The sequence below is a fragment of the Phascolarctos cinereus genome, unplaced genomic scaffold (assembly GCF_003287225.1).
Source record: "Phascolarctos cinereus isolate Bilbo 61053 unplaced genomic scaffold, phaCin_HiC Scaffold_5;HRSCAF=322, whole genome shotgun sequence".
Classification (NCBI taxonomy): Eukaryota; Metazoa; Chordata; class Mammalia; order Diprotodontia; family Phascolarctidae; genus Phascolarctos; species Phascolarctos cinereus.
The window spans coordinates 57021631-57048099 of NW_027555958.1; the positions used below are offsets into that span (position 1 = coordinate 57021631).

The 26469-nt window shown below is 45.3% G+C and overlaps 2 protein-coding genes across 4 annotated transcripts in view; one reads left to right on the forward strand and one right to left on the reverse strand.

Moving 5' to 3' along the window:
- CHI3L2 (chitinase 3 like 2) overlaps positions 1-1899 on the reverse strand; it is a 69503-nt gene extending 67604 nt beyond the window's left edge. For both annotated transcript variants that reach the window (XM_021001480.2, XM_078154960.1), the window contains exon 1: positions 1778-1899. The gene's annotated coding sequence lies outside the window, so the exon portion shown is untranslated. The remainder of the gene's footprint in view (positions 1-1777) is intronic.
- DENND2D (DENN domain containing 2D) lies at positions 1-26344 on the forward strand. 2 transcript variants are annotated; one of them, XM_021001467.2, is made up of 12 exons: positions 1-109; positions 7729-7907; positions 9027-9139; positions 12145-12214; positions 12822-12899; positions 15848-15988; positions 16905-17053; positions 19584-19761; positions 22983-23024; positions 24094-24178; positions 24598-24837; positions 25798-26344. In XM_021001467.2, exons 1-12 carry the CDS (start codon positions 52-54, stop codon positions 25872-25874), a joined length of 1410 nt encoding a protein of 469 aa, XP_020857126.1. In that variant the 5' UTR covers positions 1-51; the 3' UTR covers positions 25875-26344. The 2 variants fall into 2 exon arrangements, with proteins under 2 accessions (XP_020857126.1, XP_020857118.1); XM_021001459.2 differs by lacking the exon at positions 1-109 and adding an exon at positions 6630-6907.
- Positions 26345-26469: the final 125 nt, after the last annotated feature.

Consider the following 26469-nt stretch of genomic DNA (forward strand, 5'->3'; position numbering starts at 1 on the left):
CGGGGATCGTGGGGAATCCGCAGCCAGAGGAGTCCCGCACCCCGCGGGGCCATGGACGCGTTCGGCCGCCGCCTCCGAGCCAGCCTGAGACTGAAGCGCAACAGCTGGGGTCAGTGCGGGGCACTGGGGCAGAGACCGAACTGGGGACAGGGACGGGGTGAGGGGAAGGTGGAGGGGGGGAGGTCAGTGTGAAGGTCATCGGAGCACCAGAACCAGAGGTTGAGCAGGGTCAGGGCATCCAAGACCAGGAGCTGAGTGGGGTAGAGGTTTTGTGGAGTGACAGGAATAGGGTCTTAGAAGTTTGGGGTCAAGGAGGGAGTAGCGGGGAGGGGGGTAGAGAAAAGAGGAGGGGGGAAGTCTGGTAAAACCAAAAGTAAGGCGGAGCCAGCGAACCTCGGGAATCATGGTGGTTAGCAGGGATGGGGGTGGGGTCATAACCGAGGCTTAGATCTGGGAGGAGGTGAGTGGTGAAACCCACCGGCCTGAGGAAGCTGTTGTGGGGCCCAGGGCCACGTGTGCCTTTGGGCAGGAAGCTGGTGGTGCAACCACTCACAACACATGGCAGCATTGCCTACCCTCGGGACATGTCTTTGGTCCCGATCTTGGACCAACCCTTGAATCTCCTGTTCCTCTTTCAGTTCCAGATCCCCCTTACCTTTTACACCTCAGATATGACTCTGAATACTTCGGTAAACAATATGTGAGCCATTCTCAGCCCGCATGGCACCTGACTCTGTGACCCAGAGCAAGTTGCTTTTCATTCTCTGGGCTTCTGTTTCCTCATCAGTAAAAGAAGAAAGATGGATTAGGTAGCTGTGAAGGGCTCATTTCCAGGTTTATCATTCGATGGATTTAATTAATTTACAGGTAGCACCCCTCTCCCCCGCCTCTCTCCAGGGGCCATGAGGTGTTTGCCCAGTTGAATTGGGCTATAATTTTAGAGATGGGGGAAAGCATAGTCATGACCTGAGTGAGGCTCTGGGTATAAGGCATAGCAGCCTGGCATTCTGGGATAGGAAGTGGTTTCAGCATCCTGCAGAGTTTGGTAGTTGTAGTAGGGAGATAGCTCAGCAGGGTATACTTGGTTGTTTCTTGGGGGCAGAAAAACAGCCTCACTTTCCTCCTCTAGTTAGGGCAAGTCAAGAGTCTGAATGAATCAGCATCTTCCCAAACTATTTTCCCCCTCCTTCCCACAACACCCTCCCCCCCCCCCCGGCCAAAATGAGGAAGGTTGGTGTCCATTCCTACTGATCTCTGTTTCAAAATTGTGGTCATTTTGTCCTTGATTCTCCTTTTCCCACTTCTGCCCCCCAATATTAACTCTTTTTGTCTTCCTGCCCCAATGGTTTGTCTATTCCGCATACTATGTAGAGTCTTCTAGACAGATGTCTGGGTGAAGGGAAAGAGTAGGCTATTCCGTGGTTGAGTGTTCTTTTACTGGATCATAAAACCCCTTTTAAGGAAAGGAAAGCAAGTGGGTTGGCTGGGGGTGCTCTAGACAAGTCTGAGTCAGGACCCTTACAGATCTTTCCTAATTTTATGGGAATCTGTGTAAATAGTCCCCAATTTCCCAGACCTGATTGCCAGGTTTAGAAGAGTTGCCTCTGTTAACAATGCCCTCCCTCCCCCATGCCATGCCATGTTTGGTGGTAGTTGTGAGAAAGTTTGGGGGTTTGTTCTGGAGAACTAAGGTGTTTCTGGTCCTCAGCAGCTATTCCTGGCAACAGGGAGAGAGGAAGCACTGAAATGTTGGAAGTGGTAGAGCAGCCAGTCTTACCTGTACTGGGGGTTTGGCATCCTGCCCAGGCAAGAGGGTGTGACTGCTCCTTCCCAGCCTTTACTCCCCTTACCACCTCCTTAGGGAACTCCTGGACTTATGCTTCCTTCTTTGTACGTCTTGGGTTTAGTTCAATCAGGTGGGGGGGGGAGAAGGGAGAGTGGTTTCTTATTTCGGGGGGGAGGGGCACCCCAGATAGTCCTCAGATTGAGAGCAGCTGAACAGAAGGGAGGAGAGAGAAACTGGTTCTCTGACCTATTACGTTTCTAATAGTTGCTGGATCATCAGCTTTAATGCTATAAAGAATTTTAGTGGCCATCCAGCCCAACCCCCTGCTTTTACAGATGAGGAAACTAACTTGTTCAAGTTAAGTGAATCAAACTGAGACGAGGTAGGTCTTCATATTTCAGATCAATCCTTTTTTCATCCCTAACCCTACTCCCTCCCTATGATCTCAAGATCATAAGGCCACCGGGCAGAGCTCTTTGAGGGGCAGAAAAGTACGAAACCATTGTAGACTTAGCTCTTTGTTGGTTGAATGGGTTCATCTTGTTGCCTGGCTTCTCAGCAAAGGGTTCTATGGGAATCTTCATCCAGTCCATTTCAGCCTAGAGTGGGATTAAAGGATGTGTGCCAGGCTGCTGAGAATTCAAAGACAAAAAACGAGCATGATCTTCGAGGATGGAAGGAAAGAAACATTTATTAAGTACCTATTGCGTGCCAGGAACTTTGTGATGATGATGATGATGATGATGATGATGATGATGATGATGATGATGACAATGACTAACATGTATATATCGATTGCAGTGCCAGGCACTGTACTGAGTGTTTTATAATTATCTGCTTCATTTGATCCTCACAGCAACCCTGGTATATTGTTGTTGTTCAGTTGTTTAGCTCTGTCTGATTCTTCGTGACTCCATTTGGGGTTTACTTGGCAAGGATACTGGAGTGGTTTGCCATTTTCTTCTCCAGCTCATTTTCCAGATGAGGAAACTGAGACAAACAGGGTTAAGTGACTTGCCCAGGATCACACAGCTACTAAGTGTCTGAAGCCAGATTTGAACTCAGGGAGATGAGTCTTCTTGACTCCAGGCTCAGCATTCTATGCACTGTGCCACCTAACTGCCCACCTTGGTTAGGTAGATGTTGTTATTATCCCTATTTTACAGATAAGGAAACTGAGGCAAACAGAGGTTAAATGACTAGCCCAGGATCACCTAGCTGGGAAGCACCAGAGGCTGGATATAAATTCAGGTCTTCCTGATTCCAGACCCAGTGCTCTATCCAATATATAACTCGGGTGCTTCTAAGAGTTTATGGTTCCCTGTAAGCCCACCTATACCACAGAACCCCAGCTCTCATTCTCCTTTAGATGCTCAGCTCAGTAGCTATTCTATATTCTTCCTTTGGTCTCCCCTGAAACAAAAAGGAAAGAAAGCACACTTCCTTCTGGGCTTGATGCACAGTAACTATGGCCGACCCCGCCACTCCAACCCCCTGACACGTTTGCCATAAGACTTACTTCCCTTATGACTCCAATGAGGATAAAACAAGAGGAAATGGGTTAGAAGTGCATCATAAGGTATTTATGAATGAGAAGGATTTCCTGAGTGTTGTTGAACACTGAGGAACGTTATCTGAAGTGATTTGAAAATCTTTACAAACAGGAGTTATTCTCATGTGTTCAGGACAGCTAAATTGTATTTCAACCCAAGGGCCTAGATGACCTGTCATAGTCCTCTCAGGATTTCTCATTCTTATTTTCTCACTTGTTCTTGCCTCAGTTTCCCCTATTTGTAGTAGTTGTTGAATCATTTCAGTTATGTCCAACTCTCTGTGATCCCATTTGGGGTTTTCTTGGCAAAGACACTGGAATGGTTTGCCATTTCCTTCTCTAGCTCATTTGACAGATAAGGAAACTGAGGCAAACAGAGTTAAGTGACTTGCCCAGGGTCACACAGTTGCTAGTGTCTGAGGCCAGATTTGAACTCAAGATGACTCTTCTGACTCCAAGCTCAGCATTCTATCCACTGCACCACTTAGCTACCCCATTTGTAATTGGGAGATGACATTTTCTCAGTCAGGGAAGTGGTTTTGAAATGAGACATTATTCATGAAGCCCTTGGGAGAAAGGTGTGGTGGGTATCCTAGCTGTCATGGTCATTAACCATACCTCTAATTACCAGCATTAGCACGGGTTGTTTTTGCCTAGAATTTGGGTCATCCTCCAGATTGGGGAACCTCCCAGAGGACTTGATCCCTTGCAGAGAGGCTCAGTCCCCATTTGCCCTGTCCATTTCTTCTGCTGTCTTCCTGGAGGGCAGATAGGTGTGTGCCAGCCATGAGAATGGGCCCTGAAGGCCAAAGCATGGACATGACCTTCCTTCTGAGTTGTCTCACCATTCTTGGATTCTGGCAGTTCTGTCAACCAGGCCCCTACAAGCCTTAGGCCTTGTTCATCATGTTTAGCAGGTGTGTGTGTGTGTGTGTGTGTGTGTGTGTGTGTGTGCGCGTGTGTGTGTGTGTGTGTGTACACACTATAAAGGTACTAGACTTGGAAGAAGAGCTGGGTTCAAATCCTGCCCTTGCCACCTACTAGCTATGTGACCTTAGGCAAGTCGATTAATTTCTCAGGGTTTTTACTTCCTCCTTTATAAAATGAGGGGGATGGTCTAGGGTCCATCAACTTTAAAACTTTTTTTGATAATTATATTTTTATATAGTTGGTTTTCTTTATAATCTTATTTTATTTTATACATTTAGAAACATTCTTCTGAGAAGGGGTCTGTAAGCTTCACCAGACTGCCTGAGGGGACTAAGACACAAAAATGGCTAAGCAACTCTGAACTAGATCATGTCCAAAGTCTTTCCCAGCTTGAACATTATCTTATCTTCGTGATTTCATTTCCTGGAAAATTCCAGTTCTTAGAACTTGCCTTTGCCACTAGTCTCAGACTTTTACTTTCCACTGCCTTTTAACTGCCTCTCACTGAGCCCTAGCTCCTCACCCTCTGGATTTCAGAGCATCTCAGTTCATTCTGTTAGATAGTTGCAGGGCCCAATCCCAAATTACGTCTTCTCCTTCTGTTGCTGCCTGTTGTCACAACTGGATATATAATTCTGCCTTGTCCTGGTTGGCCTCGGAGGAGAAGGCTAGGAGCCATTAGGAGAAGTTGCAGAGAAACAGACGTGGGCTTCATGTGAGGAAACACTTCCTGAAAATTAGAGCTGTCCAAAAGTGAAATGGGCTGGCTGCCTTTGGACTGCATAGGTCCCACATCTAACTGATTCCTTAGAGCCTATAGCTTAATTTTCAATGTGAGCATTTACTCCTCTGAAATTGGCAAATGTTACCAATCAGGACTTAATTTGTTGTTTTGTTGATTGTTTAGACTTGAAAGTGATAGAGAAAATGAGAATAATGCAAATTCAACTAGAAAATTTTTTTTTTGAGTCAGCTGTTAAACATTTATCTGTACACCCCTGGTCTTCCCATACCCTACGATCTCCTCTCTAGTGCTAGAGAGCTCATTTTTCAGCATATTATAGAGAGATTTCCTATCCAGGTATAGGTTGAATTAGATGCCCTCTGAAGGTCCTTCCAACTCAGACTTTCTGTGATTCTAATTTTGTGATTCCCTTATATCTGAGCCATCTTATGTTTGAACAAAGGCGTTCCACTTACAAGTTCATTTCTCTTGTGATAAACCTGGTTTTCACATGAGTCTCATGATGTTGTGATTGCCTGTTTGACAAAAATCATTTTGTTTAGAAGGAGGAAAAAACCAGTTTTGGGGTAATTCTTGTCAGCTGTGTCTCAGGGCACAGCAACTGCTCGGCCGTTGTGACGCCAGGCAGGGATCAGCACAGGGACTCACAACCCGGGCTGCTGCCAGCCCTGACATGAGTAGGAAAATTTGGTTTGTCCCTTCACCAGAGCCCCCAGAAGAGCATCAGGAACTCTCAGTGAGGGATAACCCCAGTGCCTATCACAGTACCCGGCACACTTAATAAATATTTGTTGAGTGAATGAATGAATGAATGAGTGAGTGAGTGAATGAATGCTTTGCTTTCTAAATTGAGCTGCCAGATAGTTCAATGAAGCCTTGGAGCAAGTCCCACTATTTTGGCTGGTAATCCCCCCTGTGTCAATATAGGAAGCACTAGGTGGGAGTGAGAGGTTTGCAAACAGTTGGCTACTTCTGTGGCCAGCGTGGCAGGGGCTCCTGATGTCATTTCCTTGTTGGAACAGCTGAGGGCTGGCAGGAGCAGGGCCCAGCCTTGGACTCTGATCTGTATTTCATCATCAAAAGAGGTGCACTTAAGGCTCTTGTTGGCTGTTGGTAATTGCCAAAGCTTCTCTTCCCGGTCAGAATCATTAATTGATTTAGACAATTATTGAAGTATAATTGTTCTATTAGCCACAAGTGGGGCAACTGCTGAAGTAAATACCTAGCTCCTGTGCTCTTGGTTCAAACTTGGAAATCCCGGAAGACCCAGAGTTCAATGTACTTTTAAGGGTTTTTTGTTTGTTTGTTTAACTGAATAATCGAAAGGCCAAGAATGAAGATGCCCAGACTTGAGATTGCTATCTTTGAGTTGATCAGGTTCTCCTACATGAAATTAGATAGGTATCAGTATTTCTCCGTCCTTCATCAACCATGTTAGGGTTGTAAATAACATCATTGCACAATCGGTAAACTTCGTGGAGGCACTGGGTCTGGGAGCAGCTAGGCCTTAGAGGTGTTTGCTCATAACCTTTTCTCTCACCACACCCGGAGGATCTTGGGAGGAGCTGATGTTTGAACTGCGCTGCCAGGATGCTCTCTCTGTCAGGACTGAGGCTCCACCGCCTTCCTGGGTCCTGCCACATCCTTCTCACACAGCTTGTGGGTACGAAGGGAGAGAATCAGATCTCCTTCTTGGGGACATGGTGCGTAGGACTGCAGTGGGAGATTTGAGCTGTGGCCTCTCTCACAGAGGCCTGGATGTGTGTATCCCACATTTGGGGAATGTAGGACCTTGCTGCTGATGTCTCAGGCCCTGGGAAGATGGACAGACCCAGGGTTGGCAGAGTCTTCAAACTCTTCAATCCTTGGCTGCCCCGGAGATCGAGATGGACAGGTCTGCTCTCTGTTTACAGGATGATGCCATGCATTTCTCTCTCTCTCTCTTCACTTGGCCAACTTCTCTATTTTTGTCTGGCTTCTGGGTTTCTCTTACTTCTTCCCCTGTATCTTGACCTTCCAGTCTCCTGCATGAGTGAGCTTCCCTCCCCCACCCCCACCTGTGCCACTAGTGCTTTTAGCTAATTATGTGACCTTAAGGAAGTTACTCCCTCCTCTCTGAGCCTCAGTCAAACGAAAGGATTAGAAAAAAAAATACTGACTGTGGAGCCAAAGGACCTGGGTTCAAATCTCATTTCTAATGCTTATTACCTAAGTGACCTTGGGCAGGTCATTCTTCCTCTCTGGGCCTCATTTCTTTATGAGGCTGATGGACTGAGTAGCCTCTGTGAGGTCCCTTCCAGTTCTACACTTAGGAGCCCTGAGATCCCTTCTGGAATAGCTCAAACAGAATTATAGTCTAGACAGTTGTTTAAGTGGGGGTTGAGCGGCAGGTAAAACTCTTGGTTTTCTCGGGACTCTTGCGGCTGCTTCAGATCTGGAATGGGCAGGGGATGGGGTGGTCAGAGGACCCCCTGGGTTTTCTTTGTTCCTGTACACTTTTCAAGTGCTTTATTTTCTCTTTCCAATTCCTGATGCCAGCTCCCTCCCATCCCAGAGTCCTGATAATGTGGCTAATAGGGAGCCTCCCACGTTGGCCATCTTTCTTAGCTTTGGTGAGAAGTATGAGGGCACAGAAGGGGTCTCCCGACTGCTTAGGCCCCTACTCTGTGTGCCTCGGGGACCCTGTGTGAGTGAGCTCTGGTGTCTCTGTTTCAGTTCCCTGTGAGGAAGCCCGAGGAGAAGGCAGGAAGGAAACAGAGGAGACCGTCCGAGAGCCCTCCCTGTCCAACTACACAGGGGGACCACACTTTTTTGAATATCTCTTTGTGGTTTCTCTCAAAAAAAATCATTCGGGGGATGATTATGAGCCCACGATAACCTACCAGTTCCCAAAGGTAAGGAACATCTTGGTTTATTTTAGGATTCCTTGGGGAATGGGAGGAGTGGAGGTATTTCTCTTTCTTTCTTTATTGACCTTGTTCACTTGATTATTTTTCCTAAACCCACGCCTAATTTCTGCCACTATCGGCGGCCCATGTGCGTAAACTTCCCTTCAGTGTCTGAACTGAGTCCCCCAGAAGATGCCTCGGATCCTCCCCAGCAGGCATAGCTAGGTCCTATGTCCCCTTCCCTCTTCCCCTGGTGCCCCACAGACCCCAGAGGGTACCCTTCAGATAACGTTTAACCTAGCCACCCTTCTTGCCCATTGCCACGGGGGCTGATGCTTTCCTGTGTTAGTGTGTATGTGTGTGTGTGTGTGATCTGCTCGCTAGACATGCCCTTCCTGTTAACCCTTCTTCTTTAGAGTTGCTCCCCAGGTTTCTTGTCCCTCTTTTTGCTGTAGTTGTCAACAGTGTGGAGGGGGGAGGGCAAAAGACAGAGAGAAACCGAGGCAGAGATTATGTACATATGTGTGTGTTGGGGTTGAGAACAGGAACATTGGGGAAACTGTGCTCCAGGACACTCCTGAGAAAATTGGCCGCCTTAGGGATGTTTTCTCCCTCTCTCTCTGGGGTGCACAAGATTCAGCAGAAAGATTCTTGACTTTAGAGTCAGAGGAACAAGGTTCAAACTCACTCCTGTGTGGCTTTGGATTAAGTCACTTCATCTCACTGGACCTCTGGTTCCTCACCTGTAAAAGAGGGTTTGATATATGGCCTCTGAGGCCCCTTCTGGGTTTATATCTATCATCCTCAGAGTCCCACTGCAAAATACTTCTGACACTCAGTGGTCCTGTCTTCTGGGTTTACTGTATGGACAACAGGGACATCAGCGAAATGGAGATGAAACTTTCTCCTCCCTCTCCCCCCCCCCCCGGAAAGACTAGGCCAGACTGGGACGTCTCAGTCTTGGAAAATCCATAGCTAAGTCCAGGTGTTTATGCTATGAGCACAGAAGGCTTTGGAACCTTGGGTCAGCAAGACAGCTGACCTAGGATCCCAGAGACCCCAGAAGCGAGCCAACTCATCAGCCTTCCTCATCATCTACTTCTGACCATGGTCTTTCCCTTACAGCGAGAGAACCTGCTCCGGGGCCAGCAGGAAGAAGAGGAACGATTACATGGTGCCATTCCCTTGTTCTGTTTCCCTGATGGCAATGAGTGGGCGCCCCTCACTGAATACCCCAGGTATGGGCCTTGCCCTGAGGCAAGGGAAACGGTGGAGGTTGAGAAAGGGTCCCAGCATCCTGAAGAACTTAGGTAATTTGTAAGAAGTAGCCTTCCCCCTTCCTTTTGGTAGGCTATTTGTGGGTCTATTTTATATTTATTGGTAGGTATATACAGAGTTATAGCTGTTAAAGGTTGAAGTGGCACTAAAACTTTTGGGACACGCAGTATATGGCTAGATAGATAATAAATATGTATATATCCATATATCCATATATGGATATATACACACATATGCACAAATATATAAATATACATTTATATAAATACACAAATATATAAACATATATTTAATATATAAATATATTTCTATATACAAATATATATTTATATATCAATACACACACATATAAATAAATACACAAATGTACTCACATTACATGTAAGTAATATGTATATCTACATATACATATAGGTCATATATGTGTTTGTGCATATGCAGTTTTTTTTAAAAAAACCAGATCTATGATTTCATTGATATAGGGAGATACTGGTGAGGAATGTCCTCTTCCAATACAAGTGGGCACCTTCTCTGAACTCATAATCTTAGCGAGCTGCCTGGGGCACTGAGAGGTTGGGATTGCCCAGGGTCCCGCAGCTGCTATGCATCAGAGGCAGTATTTGGAAGCAGGTTTCCTGACTTTGAAGTCAGCTCTCTCACCACAATACCATATATAGCCTCTTCCTCCCTCTTTCTCTCTCTCTCTCTCTCTCTCTCTCTCTCTCTCTCTCTCTCTCTCTCTCTCTCTCTCTCTCTCTCTTTCTCTTCTCTCCTCTTGTCTGTCTCTTTGTTTCTGTTTTTCTCTCTCTCTCATCTCTACTCCATTCTCTCTATTTCTATCTCTCTCATATACACGTGTGTATACGCATATACATATATATATTTATATACCTTTGACATATACTTACATATGTGTGCATGTGTGATATACACCATTATTATCTTCTCTTTGGAATTATTTCCCTAGTACTTATGAGTTTGCCCTGAGCTATTCACATATTCTCTTATACAGGATCCCCACTGACCATGGCACACATTACTGAATCATAGAACCTTAGAGTTAGAAGAAATTTCACATGCCATTTAGAGTCCCATGTCTAATGAAGCCAAGTTCATAGGCCCCCCCAAAGGGAAGAGTCTGCCAACTGTAGTCCAATAATCTTGACTTTGTTTCCTGGCAAAATTCTAGAACATATTATTAGAGGGATGATCAGTGAACATCTAGAAAAAGAAACAGTAATCATAAAGGGCCAACATGACTTCCCTTGCAATAATGACTTCCCCTGATGCTTCAGTCTAGTAATACTTGCAATAAAAATGAACACCATGCATCAGGGGGAATGTTATAGTATAGTTTACCTAGATTTTAAGAAAGTATTGGACAAAGTCTCTCATGCTACAGAGATGTGGGGTAGACATCTGAGTAAGAAACCCCCCTACCACACAGCCAATAAGTGAGCAGCCTCTGCTAGGAACTTGCCATGAAAGAGAAGCCACTAAGTACCTCTTGAGATATCCCAGTCCACTTTCGGAGACCTCTGATTGTCAGGACATTTTCTTCTTATGTCATGTCATGCTGAAATCGGCCTCTCTAGCTTTTTTGTCCTTAGTTCTGCCCTCTGGGGATAATGCAGAACTATTCTCCATGACAAATATTTATACATGAAGACAGCTATTATGTTCTCCCCTAGTCTTTCCTTCCTTGGGTTAAACATGTCCAGAGTCCCCAGTGAACCCTCACATGGCATGATCTCAAGGCCTTCACTGATCCTGGTTGGCCTCTTTTGGACGCTCTCCAGTTTATCAATGTCCACTCTAAAATGTAGCGTCCAGAACTGAAACTAAAATGCCAGACGTGGAATGCCCTCTAAGGTAACTTCCAGCTATACGATTGGGATAAGCTTCTCTTAATGGTGTCCAAGACCACAGCCATTTTATCTGCTGTGTCTCATTGTTGACATATTTTAAATTTTGTAACTCGTGAAAACTCATAGCTCTTGTTCAGATGAACCAAGCCTCCTGATTTTTTTTTCTTGTAAAGATTCTTAGATCCAAATGTTTATCCACATTAAATTTCATCTTTTTAAATTTGGCCCAACGTTCAAGTCTGTCTAGTTTTTCTTTTGCAACCCCAACTCTTTTAATCCAGTGAGTTAACTGCCTCTTATAGTTTTGTTATCTAAGAAGTTGATAAGCTTTTGGCTGAGTCACTGATAAAAATGTTAGCTAGCACAGAGGCCAGCCCAAATCTTTGGAGCATTCTGTTGGAAACCTCTTTCTGAACTGACATGGATCCATTAATGATTACTTTTGGGGCCTGGCTGTTCAACTAGTTCTGCCTCCACCTAAATGTACTGCCATCTATCCCACATCTCCATAGCATGAGAGACTTTGTCAAATGCTTTCTTAAAACCTTGGTAAATTATACCATAACATTCCTCCTGATGCACTAGTCTGGTAACATTTTTAACAAAGGAAATGAATTTCATGAACCATTCTTAATGAAGTTGTGTTGGCTCTTTATGATTACTGTTTCCTTTTCTAGATGTTCACTGATCATCCCTCTAATAACACATTTTAGAATTTTGCCAGGAAACGAAGTCAAGCTTGTTGGACTATAGTAGGCAGATTCAAGTCTCTTCCCTTTGGGGGAGCCTATGAATGTTTCTTCTTTGGGCATGGAACTCTAAGCAGCTGAACTAGCTAGCTGCCCCTAGGTTGTACAGAGGGTGTGTCCCATTCCCTTCCATAAGCTACCCCACAAGCTGTAATCATCCCCTTACCTGTTTCTAGAGTTTGCTGCCTGTTAGCAGTGACCCCTGAATCTGCTTCAGTAACTGACTCTGTGGGTGAGCTTTGGGAGACTAGTCTAGGTGGGCAGGAACCCTAGCAATCCGGCTGATAGCTGCTCTCCTGTTTTAGAATCTAGTCTAAAAATGTCTCTCTCTCCTTTTCTCAACTTCAGGGAAACATTTTCTTTCGTTCTGACCAACATGGATGGGACCAGGAAGATTGGCTACTGCAGGCGACTCTTGGTACTGCTCAACCATTCTGCTCCCCAATTTTCCTATTTCCTTTGCTTGGGTACCCCTCACAAATTCCCTTAAATCTAGACTTTGGAAGACAGGGTCTACCCCACAGCCTGATGGCACCCCGCCTGAGGTCTTCAGAGGAAGTTAGGGCTAGATGTCCTTCCCCCACCACCCTATATCACCCTTGCTAGCACTGGGGTTGCAGATTCCCTTGGGGCGGTCTACTTATTCTTACTATGGGGAACCCCTCACTGTTTTGGTTTCGTCCTTATTGTGGCAACATCGTCTGTATCATTCTCCACACTAGAATTTGGTTCCTAGGTTCTGCTCCTGATTCAGGAATTCCCTTTAGTCCTTTTGCACTTACCAGGTCAGTCCTTTCCTCCTTTGCTATTCCCCCAGCAGTAAATAACCTTTAACACTTCCCCTCTTACTTTCATGAAAAGGTCAATAACCATATAGTGACTACTATCCCTGAGCCTTCCCTGGCCAGCCCCTTCTCTTTTTTCTATTTTGTGAGCCAAGACTTTTGCCTCCTTTGCCCCCAGTTAGGGAGATTCCTAGGAGAAGTTCCCAAGCTGAGAAATAACCTCCCTGTCTTTGTCTGCAGCCCGCCGGCCCCGGCCCCCGGCTCCCAAGAGTATACTGTATCATCAGCTGCATCGGCTGCTTCGGCTTGTTCTCCAAGGTAGGGGTGGGGCAGGGATTTCCCAGCTGCTGGCTGGGGCTCTGGGCCTGTTAATCCTGTTTGACTGCCCTTCTCTGCCCTTCTGCCCTCCCTGTCTAGCCTCAACCGCCTCAGAACTGCCTCTCTGGAGTTTGAGCTCAGAAATGCAATTAAGATGGCAGGAAGAGCCGTCTTCCATCCTGCTCACTTGTAAAACAAAAACTACTACAGAGAGGGGTGGGGAGGAAGTTAGAGAAGAAGAGAGGAGTGATGGGGTCCATGTGGTCTCGATGGCACCAGACCTGGAAATAGGGAACATGGATTCCTGTCCTGGTTCCCCCACTAATTGTCTGGAATAGGGCAAGTCACTTAATCTCTCCTTCAGAATGTTAATCAATTAAGAGGCAAGCCAGGGGACTCAGTGGATAGCGTGCTGGGGTTAGAATCAAGAAAATGTGAATTCAAATTGAGCCTCAGACACTTACTAGCTGTGTGACCCCGAGGAAAGTCATTTAACCTCTCTCTGCCTCAGTTTCCTCATCTGTAAAATGGAGATAATAAATAGCACTTACCTCCTAGGGTTGTTGTGAGGATCAGACTTGTCAAGTGTTTTGCAAACTTCAATGTGCTGTGCCAGTGCCACCTACTATTATTATTATTAGAGCTAGAAAGATCATCAGAGGTCATGTGACCTGTGGACTCCTCAGGTAGCAACCACCGCATCCTTAGGCGATAAACGCCAGACCCAAGATTCAGACCCGGGTCCTTGGACATCAAATCCTCCGTGCCACACTATCTCGTTCTTGTTTACACACACACGCACACACACGCTAGATATCTCTTGTCTCTACACACATTTGTGTATACACACACATACACTCATACACATATATACACATACACACAGACACACACTCATACACATATATACACACATACACACAGACACACACACACATGCTAGATATCTCTGTCTCCACACACATTGGTGTATACACACACATACACTCATACACATATATACACATGCATACAGACACACACTCATACACATATACACATACACATACATATACACATACACACATATACACATACACATATATGCACACATAGACACATGTGCTAGATATCTTTATCTCTACACACATTTGTGTATACACACACAGACACATACACTCATACACATATACACACATATACACATACACATATATACACACAAACATGCACATGTGCTAGATATCTCTATCTCTACACACATTGGTGTATACACACACATACACTCATACACATATATACACATGCATACAGACACACACTCATACACATATACACATACACATATATATACACATACACACATATACACATACACATATATGCACACATCGACACACGTGCTAGATATCTCTACACACATTTGTGTATACACACATAGACACATACTCATATACATATACACACATATACACACACATACACGCACATGTGCTAGATATCTCTATCTCTACACACATTTGTGTATACAAACACATATATTTATATACATATACATATATATTTATACACACATATATATTTATACACATACATTTATATATATTTATACACACATTTACATATATTTATATACACACATATATTTATACACACATATTTATACACACATATTTATACATATATACATTTATATTTATACACACATTATATATATTTATACACACACATATATTTATACACACATATATATTTATATACATACATTTATATATATTTATACACATATATTTATACATATACACATTTATATTTATACACACATTATATATATATTTATACACACACACATATCTACATATATATTCTTATTTGATCCTCATAACCCTGTGAGGTAAATGCTATTATAATCCCCATTTTACAGATGAGGAATCTGAGGCACAGAGGGGTTAAGTGAATTACCCAGAGTTGCACAGCTAGTATCTGTTGAACTGTCCATTACGCTAGGCTGCATTTCTGAGAAAAAGAAAAAAATCATTCTGCCCTCTGTGTGTCAGGGATGTCGAGATGGTCCAACAAGATCAAAGGAAAACAGATTTAGGGCTCAGAGGGACCTTGGAAACCCTCTAGTCCAACCCCTTCCTTTTACAGAGGAGGAAAGTGAGGCCCAGGAAAGCCCAGCGACTTTGCCCCAGTCACCTGGACATTACCTGGATTTGAATCCAGGTCCTCAAATTCCAAGCTCTTTCCACTATACCACAATGGATGTGAAATGGCTTTCCAATATAGCCGATGACTGTTTAAATGATTATTATTTTAGGCAAGGCATTCATTCCCTTGAGGCAAGATCTAGAAATTCCACCCTCTCAGTGTTACTGGTGGCACTGAGCCCTTGTCATGAAGAAGGCTGTCTTGACTCCCTGCAGAATAAATACTTACAAGGCAGAAAGAGAAGAATTTTCTGGCATGAAAAAAAATCATTTATAAAAAGCAATGCTTAAAAGGATTTGAACCTAGTGCTTCAGACTCCAGATCTCTATTATAGCACACAGAAGCCTAGTTAGTTTAGCTCAAAGGTTCTTAACATTTTTGTTTTATGGACCCCTTTGACGGCCTAGAGAAGCCTACAGAATTTTTGAGAGGATAATGTTTAAAATAATTAAAGGAAATGCTCAATTTTAGTCAGAGGCTAGTGAAAAGAAAGGTGTATTTTTTTTTCCAATCTAAGTACACAGACCCCATGAAATCTATACAATGGACCCTTTGGAGGGATCCATGGACCCCATTTTAAGAACCTTTGGTTTTAATTGGAGGGGAGAGCCTAGAGAGGGGAGTGACGACCAGTGAGGGGCCCTGAAGACATCAGAGCATTGGTTAAATTAGATAATGCCTGGGGGTGGGGGTGGGTGGAGGTTTCGCTTTCTTTCTTTGGGTTTTCCAGTCATACTAGACTTGAATTTTCTCTATAGATCCTGGATGAAGTAGAAAAGCGGCATCAGATCTCCATGGCTGTGATCTATCCATTCATGCAGGGTCTTCGGGAGTCTGCCTTCCCTGCCCCTGGGAAGACAGTTACTCTCAAGAGCTTCATCCCTGACTCTGGGACCGAGGTAGGCTGTGTGTATTCTGTGGAGACTCTACCCTGACTGGAGTGTGTTCCCACATCCCATGCCAGCATCATTTGACCGATGTGTCCCCTTTTAACCTATCTCTGTTTATCCCTTCTCCAATCATTCAGATATTCCCATTCAGCAGATGAAAAAATGGAGGAGGAGCCAGGAATTTACTAGAGTTGGTAGCAGTCATTTTTCAGTCATGTCTGACTCTTCATGACATCATTTTGGGTTTTCTTGGCAAAGATACTGGAGTGGTTTGCCATTTCCTTCTCCAGCTCATTTTACAGATGAGGAAACTGAGGCAAACAGGGTTAAGTGACTTGCCCAGAGTCACACAGCTAGGACAGATTTGAGCTCAGGATTAGGAAGATTAGTCTTCCTGACTTCAGGCCTAGCACTCAATCCCAGAGGTGGGGAACCTTTGGCCTCCAGGACACATGTGGCCTTCTAGGTCCTTGGGTGCAGTCTTTTGATTGAGTTCAAGTTTTAGGACAAATTCTTTTATTATGGGGATTTGTTCTGTGAAGTTTGGATTCAGTCAAAGAGCTGCACTTGAGGACCTAGAAGGCCACATGTGGCTTTGAGGCCACAGGTTCCCCATTCCTGCCCTATCAGGCTTTCAAAAGTATGACATGTAACATACTCCCTAATCAAAGCCAATTTTCTTAGCATTGTGCAGGCCACAAAGTGGGATGTTTCTTTCCCTTATCATTGCTCTTGTCTTTCTGTCCCATGTCCGCCTCTCTGGCCTCCTGTCTTCCTAGCACACATCCTCCTCAACCAGGCCTCCTGACTCTCTTTCCTAGTCTATCTCCCACAAAGATACCATGACTTGGAGGGAGGTAACCAGCCTGTATCCCCAAAGGCCAGCTTCATGGTGAGCCTGCCATGTTCTGATGTCCCCTTGTAGTTCATCTCCCTGACACGGCCGCTGGACTCCCGCTTGGAGCATGTGGATCTCCGCTCCCTTTTGGGATGCCTGACTCATGAGCAGATCCTACAAATCTTTGCCTCCACAGTCCTAGAGAGAAGAATCATCTTCCTGGCTGAGGACCTCAGGTAGATCCCATATGTATTGACCAGCTTCCCTGGGATTTAGGGATGATATAGAGGTTACCTACTTCCCTCACACCCTGGTGTTGAAAAAGGCATCCAATCATTAAGGAGGTGTCATGAATCATGGTGGGGGCAGATATAATTGTATTCTGGGGGCACTTGGAACTAAGCAATTAAGAGAGCACTTGGCTAGGAAAGAAGGACATGCAGCCCTGTGGAGTTTGAGCCTGCAATCATTGTTGGCAGCTCTGAACTCTCAGACGGCCCCACAGGGATATAGACCAAAAAACCCAACATAGATAAGCTCTCTGCTTTTTGGAAGGTGACAAGCTAATAGACCTTGAATTCATGCCAGAGAAAAGACAGAGAAAGCCAGGCCACTGACAGGCAGGTTAAGCCAAGAGCCTTGGTTCTAGTATTGGGGGAAGAGGAAAAAAGAAATTGGGGGACAAAATTAATTCAGCCCAACATTTTCTGAAGTACTTATCACAGACAAAACACTGTGCTAGGGGCTGGGATGCAAAGATGAAAAATAAAAGGCTTTGCCCTCAAAGACCTTCCTTTCTGCTCGGAGTGAGGGATGGTGGTGTTAGGATACAACATATACACAAATCAGTATAAAAGCAAGTTAATTGAGGAGAAAGAGTGCCGCCAACTGGAGGTACCGAAGAAAAGATAATGGAGTGGGCCTGGGGCTAGTGTTCTGAAAACCAAAGGGTGATTCTGGAAAATGAGGTGGGGAAATGCCTTGCTGATCCTTAAGAGACATGGCAGAATCATCTTCTTTGGAAATGGCCTCTCCAGCCCCCAATCCCCTATGTACAGGCACAAGTGGGAAGAATTCCTGGCAGTGGCTGGAGCCAGGACCTTCCACCTTTTCCTGTGCTCAGGAAGTGAAAGTAACTCCGGACGCGTGTCTGGCAGCTACTCTGTGTGGCCCTTACCTCTGCGCTGAGATTTGAACAGAGCATAGAAGGGGGGGCTAAGCAATATTTCCCCATTTCCTGTGTTTCCTTCCTCCCTCCCCCTCAACTCTCCACTAGACATAGGACAAGGGGGAGCTTCCTGGCAGCCTCCTCCTGGCCCTAAAATCTTCTATGGAAAGAATCTACTATTTCCCATCTTCCTTCCCATCCCAGGTTTCGGGATCTTCCCAGCTGAATCAGGGAGGGGACTTCCCAGCCAGGCTGGGATTTGGCCAAATGCTGAGTATATTTCATTACTTCTCAGGAAGCCTCGGGGCAGTGCCAAGAAATGGCACTTTCTACCTGCTTGCCTTATTGGCCTTCACCTTGGGGGCAACTGGCAGTTGTGCCCTAGAGATCAGTGAAGGCTAGTGGGAAGCAAGGATAGGGGGAAGAAGGAAGCTGTGGCTTAAGGAGTGGGTGCTCAAGGAGAAGGCTTCAGTGGGAAGAGAGGAGGAAGCACCTCTGTGGGACTTTCCATCTAGGAAGAGTTGGGTGGAGTATTCCTGGAGCTTAGGATTTTCCCAAGGTCTTCTGGGTGCCAGCCTGAGTTTCTTGACCCTGGGCCTGGGCTTAAGGAGCGGGAACTCCAGCTGGTAATTTTCATAGGTTACAGAGTTTGGGGGAAGAGAAAAAGAAGGGAGATATAAGGGGAGGGGGAGAGGGGGCAGAGAGCACTCAGGCAGAGAGTGAAAATAGATTATGCCCTGTTAAGGAGATGGAGTGGGTATACTTCATGACCCCACAATCTCCTCTACACACCCTACTTCTGACTGTGGTTGATGACGAACTGGTATGTGGGAAGGGAAGGTTAGGCAGAGGCCCTTCTAGCATGTCCTCTGCCCGACTCTGGTGAGTGGTAGCAGCTGCTCCTACTTATAACCTTATGGAGGCATTCCATATGTCTACCATCTTGCTCTTCTCCCAACCCCCTTCAACTTTGACCCCATCAGTTACTAGGCCTGTTAAAAAAAATGACACTGGGGCTTGGGAACATGGGATTTATTTAGAACTGGAAGGGACCTTAAGAGATTGCCTAGTCCAGGGTCCACGAACATTTTTGTAACTATTTTGATAACTATATTTCAATATAATGGGTTTTCTTTATAATCTTATGTATTTGATTTTACGCATTTAAAAACATTACTCTGATTAGGGGCCCATAGGCTTCACCAGACCCTCTCCAGAGGGGTCCATGATGTAAGAAAAAATTAAGAACTTTGATTTAGTCTAACTCTCTCATTTTACAGATAAGGAAACTGGGTCCAAACAAGATAGGTGAAACTTGCACAAGGTGACGCAAAGATATAGCAGCTGAGTCAGGATCTGAAAAAGCAGGTGGTCTGACTCTAAAGCCAGTGTCCTTTCCATTCTACTATATGTGTTTCCTTACATTAGCAAATGCAAAGATGCAGATTAAAGCTTCTTCTGACTGTGGTTGGGGGTCGGGGGAGGCTGGCCTGTATGCCCTGGCAAACTGGTTCGGCCTTTGCCTGCCAGGCTGGACTCTGGCTGGGGTGATGGGTCTCACCCTGGGCTGCAGTATTCTCCTATGTTATCATCCTCAGCACTCTGTCCCAGTGTATCCATGCTGCCGCTGCGCTGCTCTACCCCTTCAGCTGGGCCCACACCTACATCCCTGTGGTCCCAGAGAAGCTTCTGGCCACCGTCTGCTCTCCTACTCCCTTCATGGTTGGAGTTCAAAAGCGGTTTATTCAGGAAGTTCTGGACAGCCCTATGGAAGAGGTATGGTTTCCTCCTTACAAAGTGCCCCTACTTTACTTTCTGATGGAGTGAAGGGACACCACCAAGCACATCTAGGGGCATCACACACTTGCCCTGGGGAAAGGGAATTCTCTGTCCTGATCCAGGGAAAAGGGACTGTAGTCACAGTTTATGGTATCTCCCTGGAAAATAACTCCTGGTCCCTAATGGCCAAGTCTACCCAGTAGAAACACTACCAGAATATTTTCGAGTACCTAGGAAGTATGTCAATTGCCCACATTAAAATCTGGGGTTGGTTTCTAACCTAAGAACTTGAATGTTTATCATCTGAGCCGTTGGGTGGGCTAACTGAATTAGTTTAGAGTACAAGCTAATGAGGACATGAGCTTGAGTCTCTTGTGCGTTAGAGATGCTCTTTTCCATAGCCACAGAGGGAAACTCTACACTAACCAGCTGTCTTACAACTATCTCTCTTTAACTATTCACACCACTAGAAAAAGATTTTTCCTACTGAGGGTGGGTCAGAATGCTCCTCTAAAGAGGACATTATTATAACTTAAACCAATGTTGTTCTTTGCTTGTGTGTATACTAACAATGGACACACCCTGTGCAGACAGATGTTCCAATAAAGGAACCCCAGTTTCCCACAAGTAAGTTATTGGGGTAGGTATGGCTCCAGCCCTGCAGAGAAGCTTCCTTATTTTAGGAATGAGGAAACTGAGGTACATTTTATGGTTGAAGGAACTTACTCAGCCAGTGGTAGAGCCAAAGGAAGACCCCAAGCCTCTCTGAGACTTAGCTTGTCCTTAGGTTATTTACTAGAGAGCATATAACTGGAAAGCTGGTCTTATACTCACTTATTTCTCTTCCTTCTCTCTCTCCATGCAAATTTCTGTTCTGCTTACTTGGATATCAATATTCTCATTTAGAGAACAGCCTTGATCTCATGACCTGGGGTTGAGAGTAGGGGAGAACTCCTTATGTGTTAGGCAATGAGTTAAAACATCCTCTTTTCTGAGGTTTTGAAATTTCTTGACTTCAGCTCTAAGGTGTGGCTTTTCTGGATGCCAGAGAGGAAGCAACACTCCTCCCTCCCCTAATTTCTTCTCCCCCTCTTTCCTCCCTCCCCCCACCCCATATACATACATACAGATTCTCACTCACTCTGCCAAGTCTCTTGGCAGTGCTGCAGGACCTGTCAGTGAAACAAGCCAAGTTGTGGGAAGAATTGCTCTATCCTCATGGAGTTTAATTTTTCAGGGGCTGCATACAAAAGAGAACATATTAGTATGTTAGTCAAGTATTTAGCATTTAGCAAATGTCTACTATACGTTAGGCACTGTGCCAAGCACTGGGGATACAAAGAAAGGCAAAAGACTGTTCCTCTCCCCCCTCCTCCTCCCCACAAGGAGCTGAGAGTCTAATGGGAGATACAACATGCTGATAAAATGATGTGCAAATAACATCTATACAGTATACATAGCCTTGGGGGAGGGAGTCACAAAGGACTGTTCCCCAAAACTAGGTCAAGCTCCCCTGCAGAAGGGCATTTGAGACCATTCAAATGTTTATGAACCCCAGATCTGATCTAGTGGTTATTTTATTTTATTTTATTTTACTTTATTTATTTATTTTAGGCAATTGGGGTTAAGTGACTTGCCCAGGGTCACACAGCTAGTAAGTATCAAGTGTTTGGTCTGAAGCTGAATTTGAACTCAGGTCCTCCAGACTTCAGGGCCGGTGCTCTATCCACTACGCCACCTAGCTGCCCCTCTAGTGGTTATTTTTTAAAAAAGACTGTAATAATAGTTGGCCTAGGGAGTAGAAGTGTGATTTCACTGAAGCAGGGAACTCCTGATCACTGCAGGCCCCAATGCTCCTTCCTTCCTGCAGCTTAGAGCTGCCTGGAGCACTGACCTGCCCAGGGTCATACAGCAAGAATATAACAGTCCAGACTTGAACCCAGGCTTTCCCGGCTCTTTATCCTCCTTGTCATTCTGCCTCTCTGCAAAGCACTATATAAACACTAATTGGTTTATTTTTGGTCTGGACGTATGATTTTATTGGTGTGCGGAACTCCCAGGGTGGAAACTCTTCCCACCAGTGCAGATTGTTAACTTTAAGAGTTTGAGTGGTTGCCTGAGGGACTGAAGTTAAGTGAGTGACCCAGAGTCACACAGGAAAGGTAGGATTTGAACTCAGGCCTTCCTCTAAGACTTGCCCTCCTCTATTCACCATGTCACTTTGCCTTTCATCAGGTATTGTCATCATCATTATCCCAAGCCCGTCAACACTTGATTCCTTTTTTTCTTTTCCTAGAACATGTCTCCTCCTCTCTCTCTCTGACCTCCTCCCCAGCTTCTGTGTCATGGGGTGGGTCAAGCTTCACAGAGGTTAATGAGGGAGCTGAATAGAGCAGATTTTATCTGTTTAGGCTTTTGTCTTCAAACCTGAAGTGAAGTCTGCCTCTTCCGTGTCCATCCCAGGGCTGGCAGGAGATTGGGAGAATACTGTGAAGTAGGGCTGTTCCTAGGGGAGGGCAACAAGCACTTTGTCCCAGGGCGGAAATTTACAGCACTTTCAGTCATTCATTGGCACAGAAACAACTGAGATTAATGCCTAGTTAGCAGGAGTAGTTAAACTAGGCAGCTTCCAGATGGCAGGCAGCTTTCTGTTTCACTTCCCACTGCCCACCCTTTATCCCCAGTGGGTATACCCCAGGTGAGCTCCTTCTGCCCACCCATTCCTCCCTCTCCCTCTTATATCTGTGGTCTCCCACAACTGTATTTCTCATTGTGACTGATTCAGAATAGATGGATTAAGGTGGGGATGAACTGGTTCTGTTTTTACAATGGCTTTGAGGAATTATTAGTTAATAATTTAGAATTAATTAATAATGAATAGAAGTTAAAAATAGTTGGAGGAATTATCTCTTATTATTCAATTAAACAAGCATTTGTTAAGCACCTACTATATATAAAACCCTGGAAATAGAGGCAAAAGCAAAGCTTCTCTAGCCCAAGTCCTTTCTGTTCTCAAGTCAGCCCAAATCTGCTTGGCTTCAGCCAGAAAGAGTGCTGAGGTTTCCCTGGGGCTGGAGGTGTGGGCATAGCTACAGGGGTTGGAGGGGAAGGGGAAGTGTGCCAGCCTCTGTGCTAAATAAGCATTTAAGAAGTACGATCTCACCTGAAAATCTGGAAGAGGTTAAGTCCCTTTGAGGATGATTTCCTGTTTGTTTCAGGTTCTGCTGGTGGACCTGTGTGAAGGCATCTTCTTAAAATCGGTAAGTCAGATATACCTGTCCCACTATCCCTACCTCTTTATCACTCCTCTGCCCTTCATATGACCACTCAACACACCTAGATTGGGCACTAACCATACGTAAGGTGCTCTGCTAGATGCTGGGGATGGGAAGAAGTCTCCGAGACACAAAGTTCTTGCTCTCCAGGAACTTTACGAGATTTGTACAACAAAGGTGATAGGAAATAAGTGCCATGTGAGTAGTATAAACAAAAGAATTATAGGAGGGAGAGAACTTTGTGAGTCTTCTTTGGACTCGGATGCAAACCAGACCCTAATGGAAAGCTGATGGGATCTCTCCCAGGCCTGGAGGCATGTTGTGGAGGTGGGGGTAATAGAGAGAGATCTGTATTCCCTTCTTCATTCCTTTCCTTCATTCTTTCCTTCCTCCCTCCCTCCCTTTCTTTCTTTACAGCTTTTCTTTCTCGCTTTCCTTCTCTTCTTTCTTTCTCTTTCTTTCTTTCTCTTCCTTCCTTCCTTCCTTCCTTCCTTCCTTCCTTCCTTCCTTCCTTCCTTCCTTCCTTCCTTCCTTCCTTCCTTCCTCCCTTCCTTCCTTCCTTCCTTCCTTCCTTCCTTCCTTCCTTCCTTCCTTCCTTCCTTCCTTCCTTCCTTCCTTCCTTCCTTTCTTCCTTCCTTTCTTTCTTTCTCTCTCTCTCTTTCTTTCTTTCCTTCTCTTTCTTTCTCTCCTTCCTTCTTTTCTTTCTTTCTTTTTTCTCCTTCCTTCTTTCTTTCCCACTCTTTTAGAGAGATTTATTTTTTAAGAGTGGTGATGGGTCTGGATCTGTGATTTCATCAGTATAGGGAACTTTTCTGTATGGTACAGAGACTTTTTTCACTGATGCCTATTGGCAATTTATCTTTCACCTGTAGTTACAAAACTGTTTGGGGCAAATAAAAGTTGTGATTTGCTTATGGTCACAGAGCTAATGTTTTTTGAGACATGATTTGATTTCCCATTCTTGCTAATCTTCTACTGGCCTCCTTTCCCCTCACTTCCCTCCTCTTCCCCCCCCCCCAGGTGACCTCTGAGCTAATTCTTAATTCTGTCCTAGGTTGGAGATGAACGGGATGTCTTACCCCCCAAGCTGCAGAATGCCATTTTGTCTTCTCTTGCCCAAAGGAATAATGACCTGCAGAGTAAGTCCAAGAATCCCACTTCCTTCCTCCAATTTACTTTTTTGCCTTCTCCACTCAGCAGTGCAGGACTGAGGGTATCTAAGAGGACTCAACCATGAGACAGGCTTTTCTGGGCGGGGGTGGTGTGGGGGGTGGAGGTGGGGGGCGGGGAGAACATCATTCCACTTTAAAAAACCCTCATCAGGCACAAAAATCTGTGGGCCAGATATCCTTGCTTCCCCATTGTCAGATGGCCAATAAAGGAACCTATGCCCACCTTCCACACCTCCCGCTTAAATTTGCAATCCTGAGACACACAAGGAACTCAATCTTTACTTAAGGCCACAACCGCCACACCTTCTGTCCAGCCCCACTTCTTCCTTCTGGGTAAAAGGGACAGTGAACGACCCTGTCTTGAAAGGCTCTCTATGTCCTTGCAGCTTTGGAGCAGGTCAACGAACATGTCTCAGGTCCCTTTGTGCAGTTCTTCATCAGGACTGTGGGCCATTATGCCTCCTACATCAAGTGGGGGCCAGATGGGCAAGGCAGCTTCCAGGAGAGATCCTTCTGTAAGGCCCTGCCCTCCAAAACAAGCCGCCGGTTTGTGAAGAAATTTGTAAAGACGCAGCTGTTCTCCCTTTTCATCCAGGAAGCAGAGAAGAGCAGGACACCCCATGCAGGTGAGCACTTCTAGATTTAGATGATCCAGTTGTCTGGACTAAGGCCCAGCTCAGGGGTGTGCATGTGCGTGTGCGTGTGCGTGTGCGTGTGATGGGGAGGGCACATGGAAAGGAAAGTGGAATTATCTGAGAAGGGGACATTTACTTTTCTAGGAGGGCGAACAGAGAGTTAACATCTGGAAACTGCTCTGTGGTCTGACCTTTTGAAAAGGTTCTACCATCTTGTCAGTAGGCAGAGGGTCTCATTTCTCACCATAAACTACGGCTAGGGGAGCAATCCTTATTTCTTAGCCTTGATGGTCCGCTTCTCCCACTGGTTGATCCTTCCCATTTTTGGAGAGTGGCCCAATGTTTCTAACTTTCAGGACTTCAACACCATGGCCCAACTTGGCTACCTTCTCTTCCCTCTCTTACTTTTCAGCCCTTTTGCTGTTTCTCCATCAGAATGTAAGCTCCTTGAGGCTGGGGACTAGTGCTTTGCAAAGTGCCCAACACATAGTAAATGCTTAATAAATGCTTGTTGCCTGTCTGCCCCAGCAGAGACTCACCATCAGACTCACTGCCTGCCGTAGCTCTTATGGTGTTGCAAACCCCTTCCTCTCCTCACTTTTAGAGTGTGAGTTGCAGAGACCATGTGTTTGCCTTTCTTCGTATCCTGAATGCTCGCCATAGTACCAGACACATAGTAAGCCCTCAATAAATGCTTGGGCAGAATCTTCAGAACTCCCAGGATATACTGGATGAAGGCTCAGACCTACTGTCTATATCAGACCCTCGGGATCTGAGTGTTGCTTAGATCCATCTTCTATGCCTTGGGAGAAAGGACAAGTGAGGGAATGAAGAGCTCCCTGGGAAGGATTTAAAAGGCTCGTGCCCAGGGTGGGGAGTCAGAGTGTGGGTGGGTATTTTCTGCTTGCGTGGCTTAAGTGTGTTATCTGACAGAGACATCTGGATTTACAGGTTACTTCCGACAGAAAATCACTGAATATGAGGAACATAAGAAACAGAAGAAACCAAAGGAAAAGACTGTGAAATAAGGGATGTGGGAGGCAGGAGTGACTCAGCCTGCAGCCCAGCTTTGTCTGGAGTGGACTTGGACTTTGTCCTGAACCAGAGCTGTTTTGGTCTCAGGACCCTGGCATCGTCAGGTTCGAAGATGGGCTGCCTTTGGCAGCCGAGTCCTGTTTCAAGCCGGTACTTGGAGCTAGTACCTCCAGATTTTCACAGGGGCCAGCTTTTTCCTTCCCAAGAAAACATCCCAGGGCTCTAACCCCTTATTTTCTGGAAGGGGGTGCCAAACCAGGCAGTGATTAGGTAATAGCTGCTGTGACTCCCCTGGGCATTCTTTGTCCTAGAAATTCTGAACCTGGTGCTTTGCTCCTTCCTTTGGGACTACTGTTCTCAGTATCCAGTAGAAGAAGCAGAGAACAGCTCTTGCCCAGAGGTTCAAATTCTTAACAAACCAAGCCTGTGAGAATGTGAATAAAGGTGAAAAATGTTCATGTTATTAGGCATCTCTCTTGAGTATCCCAGCATAGAAGAGCAGAGTTGGAGAGCATGGCCTTCCAGAATCATTTCTTCTAGAATTATTTGATATTTAGCACTCCCCTTTATGCTAATAGCTACAGATTA

Excerpts from the sequence above, each read along its gene's own strand:
- DENND2D (XM_021001459.2), top strand. The coding sequence starts at position 6,835 with ATGGACAGACCCAGGGTTGGCAGAGTCTTCAAACTCTTCAATCCTTGG. Across the intron at positions 9,140-12,144 it reads CCCCTCACTGAATACCCCAG|GGAAACATTTTCTTTCGTTC; the intron begins GTATGGGCCTTG and ends TCTCAACTTCAG. Across the intron at positions 24,838-25,797 it reads GAGCAGGACACCCCATGCAG|GTTACTTCCGACAGAAAATC; the intron begins GTGAGCACTTCT and ends CTGGATTTACAG.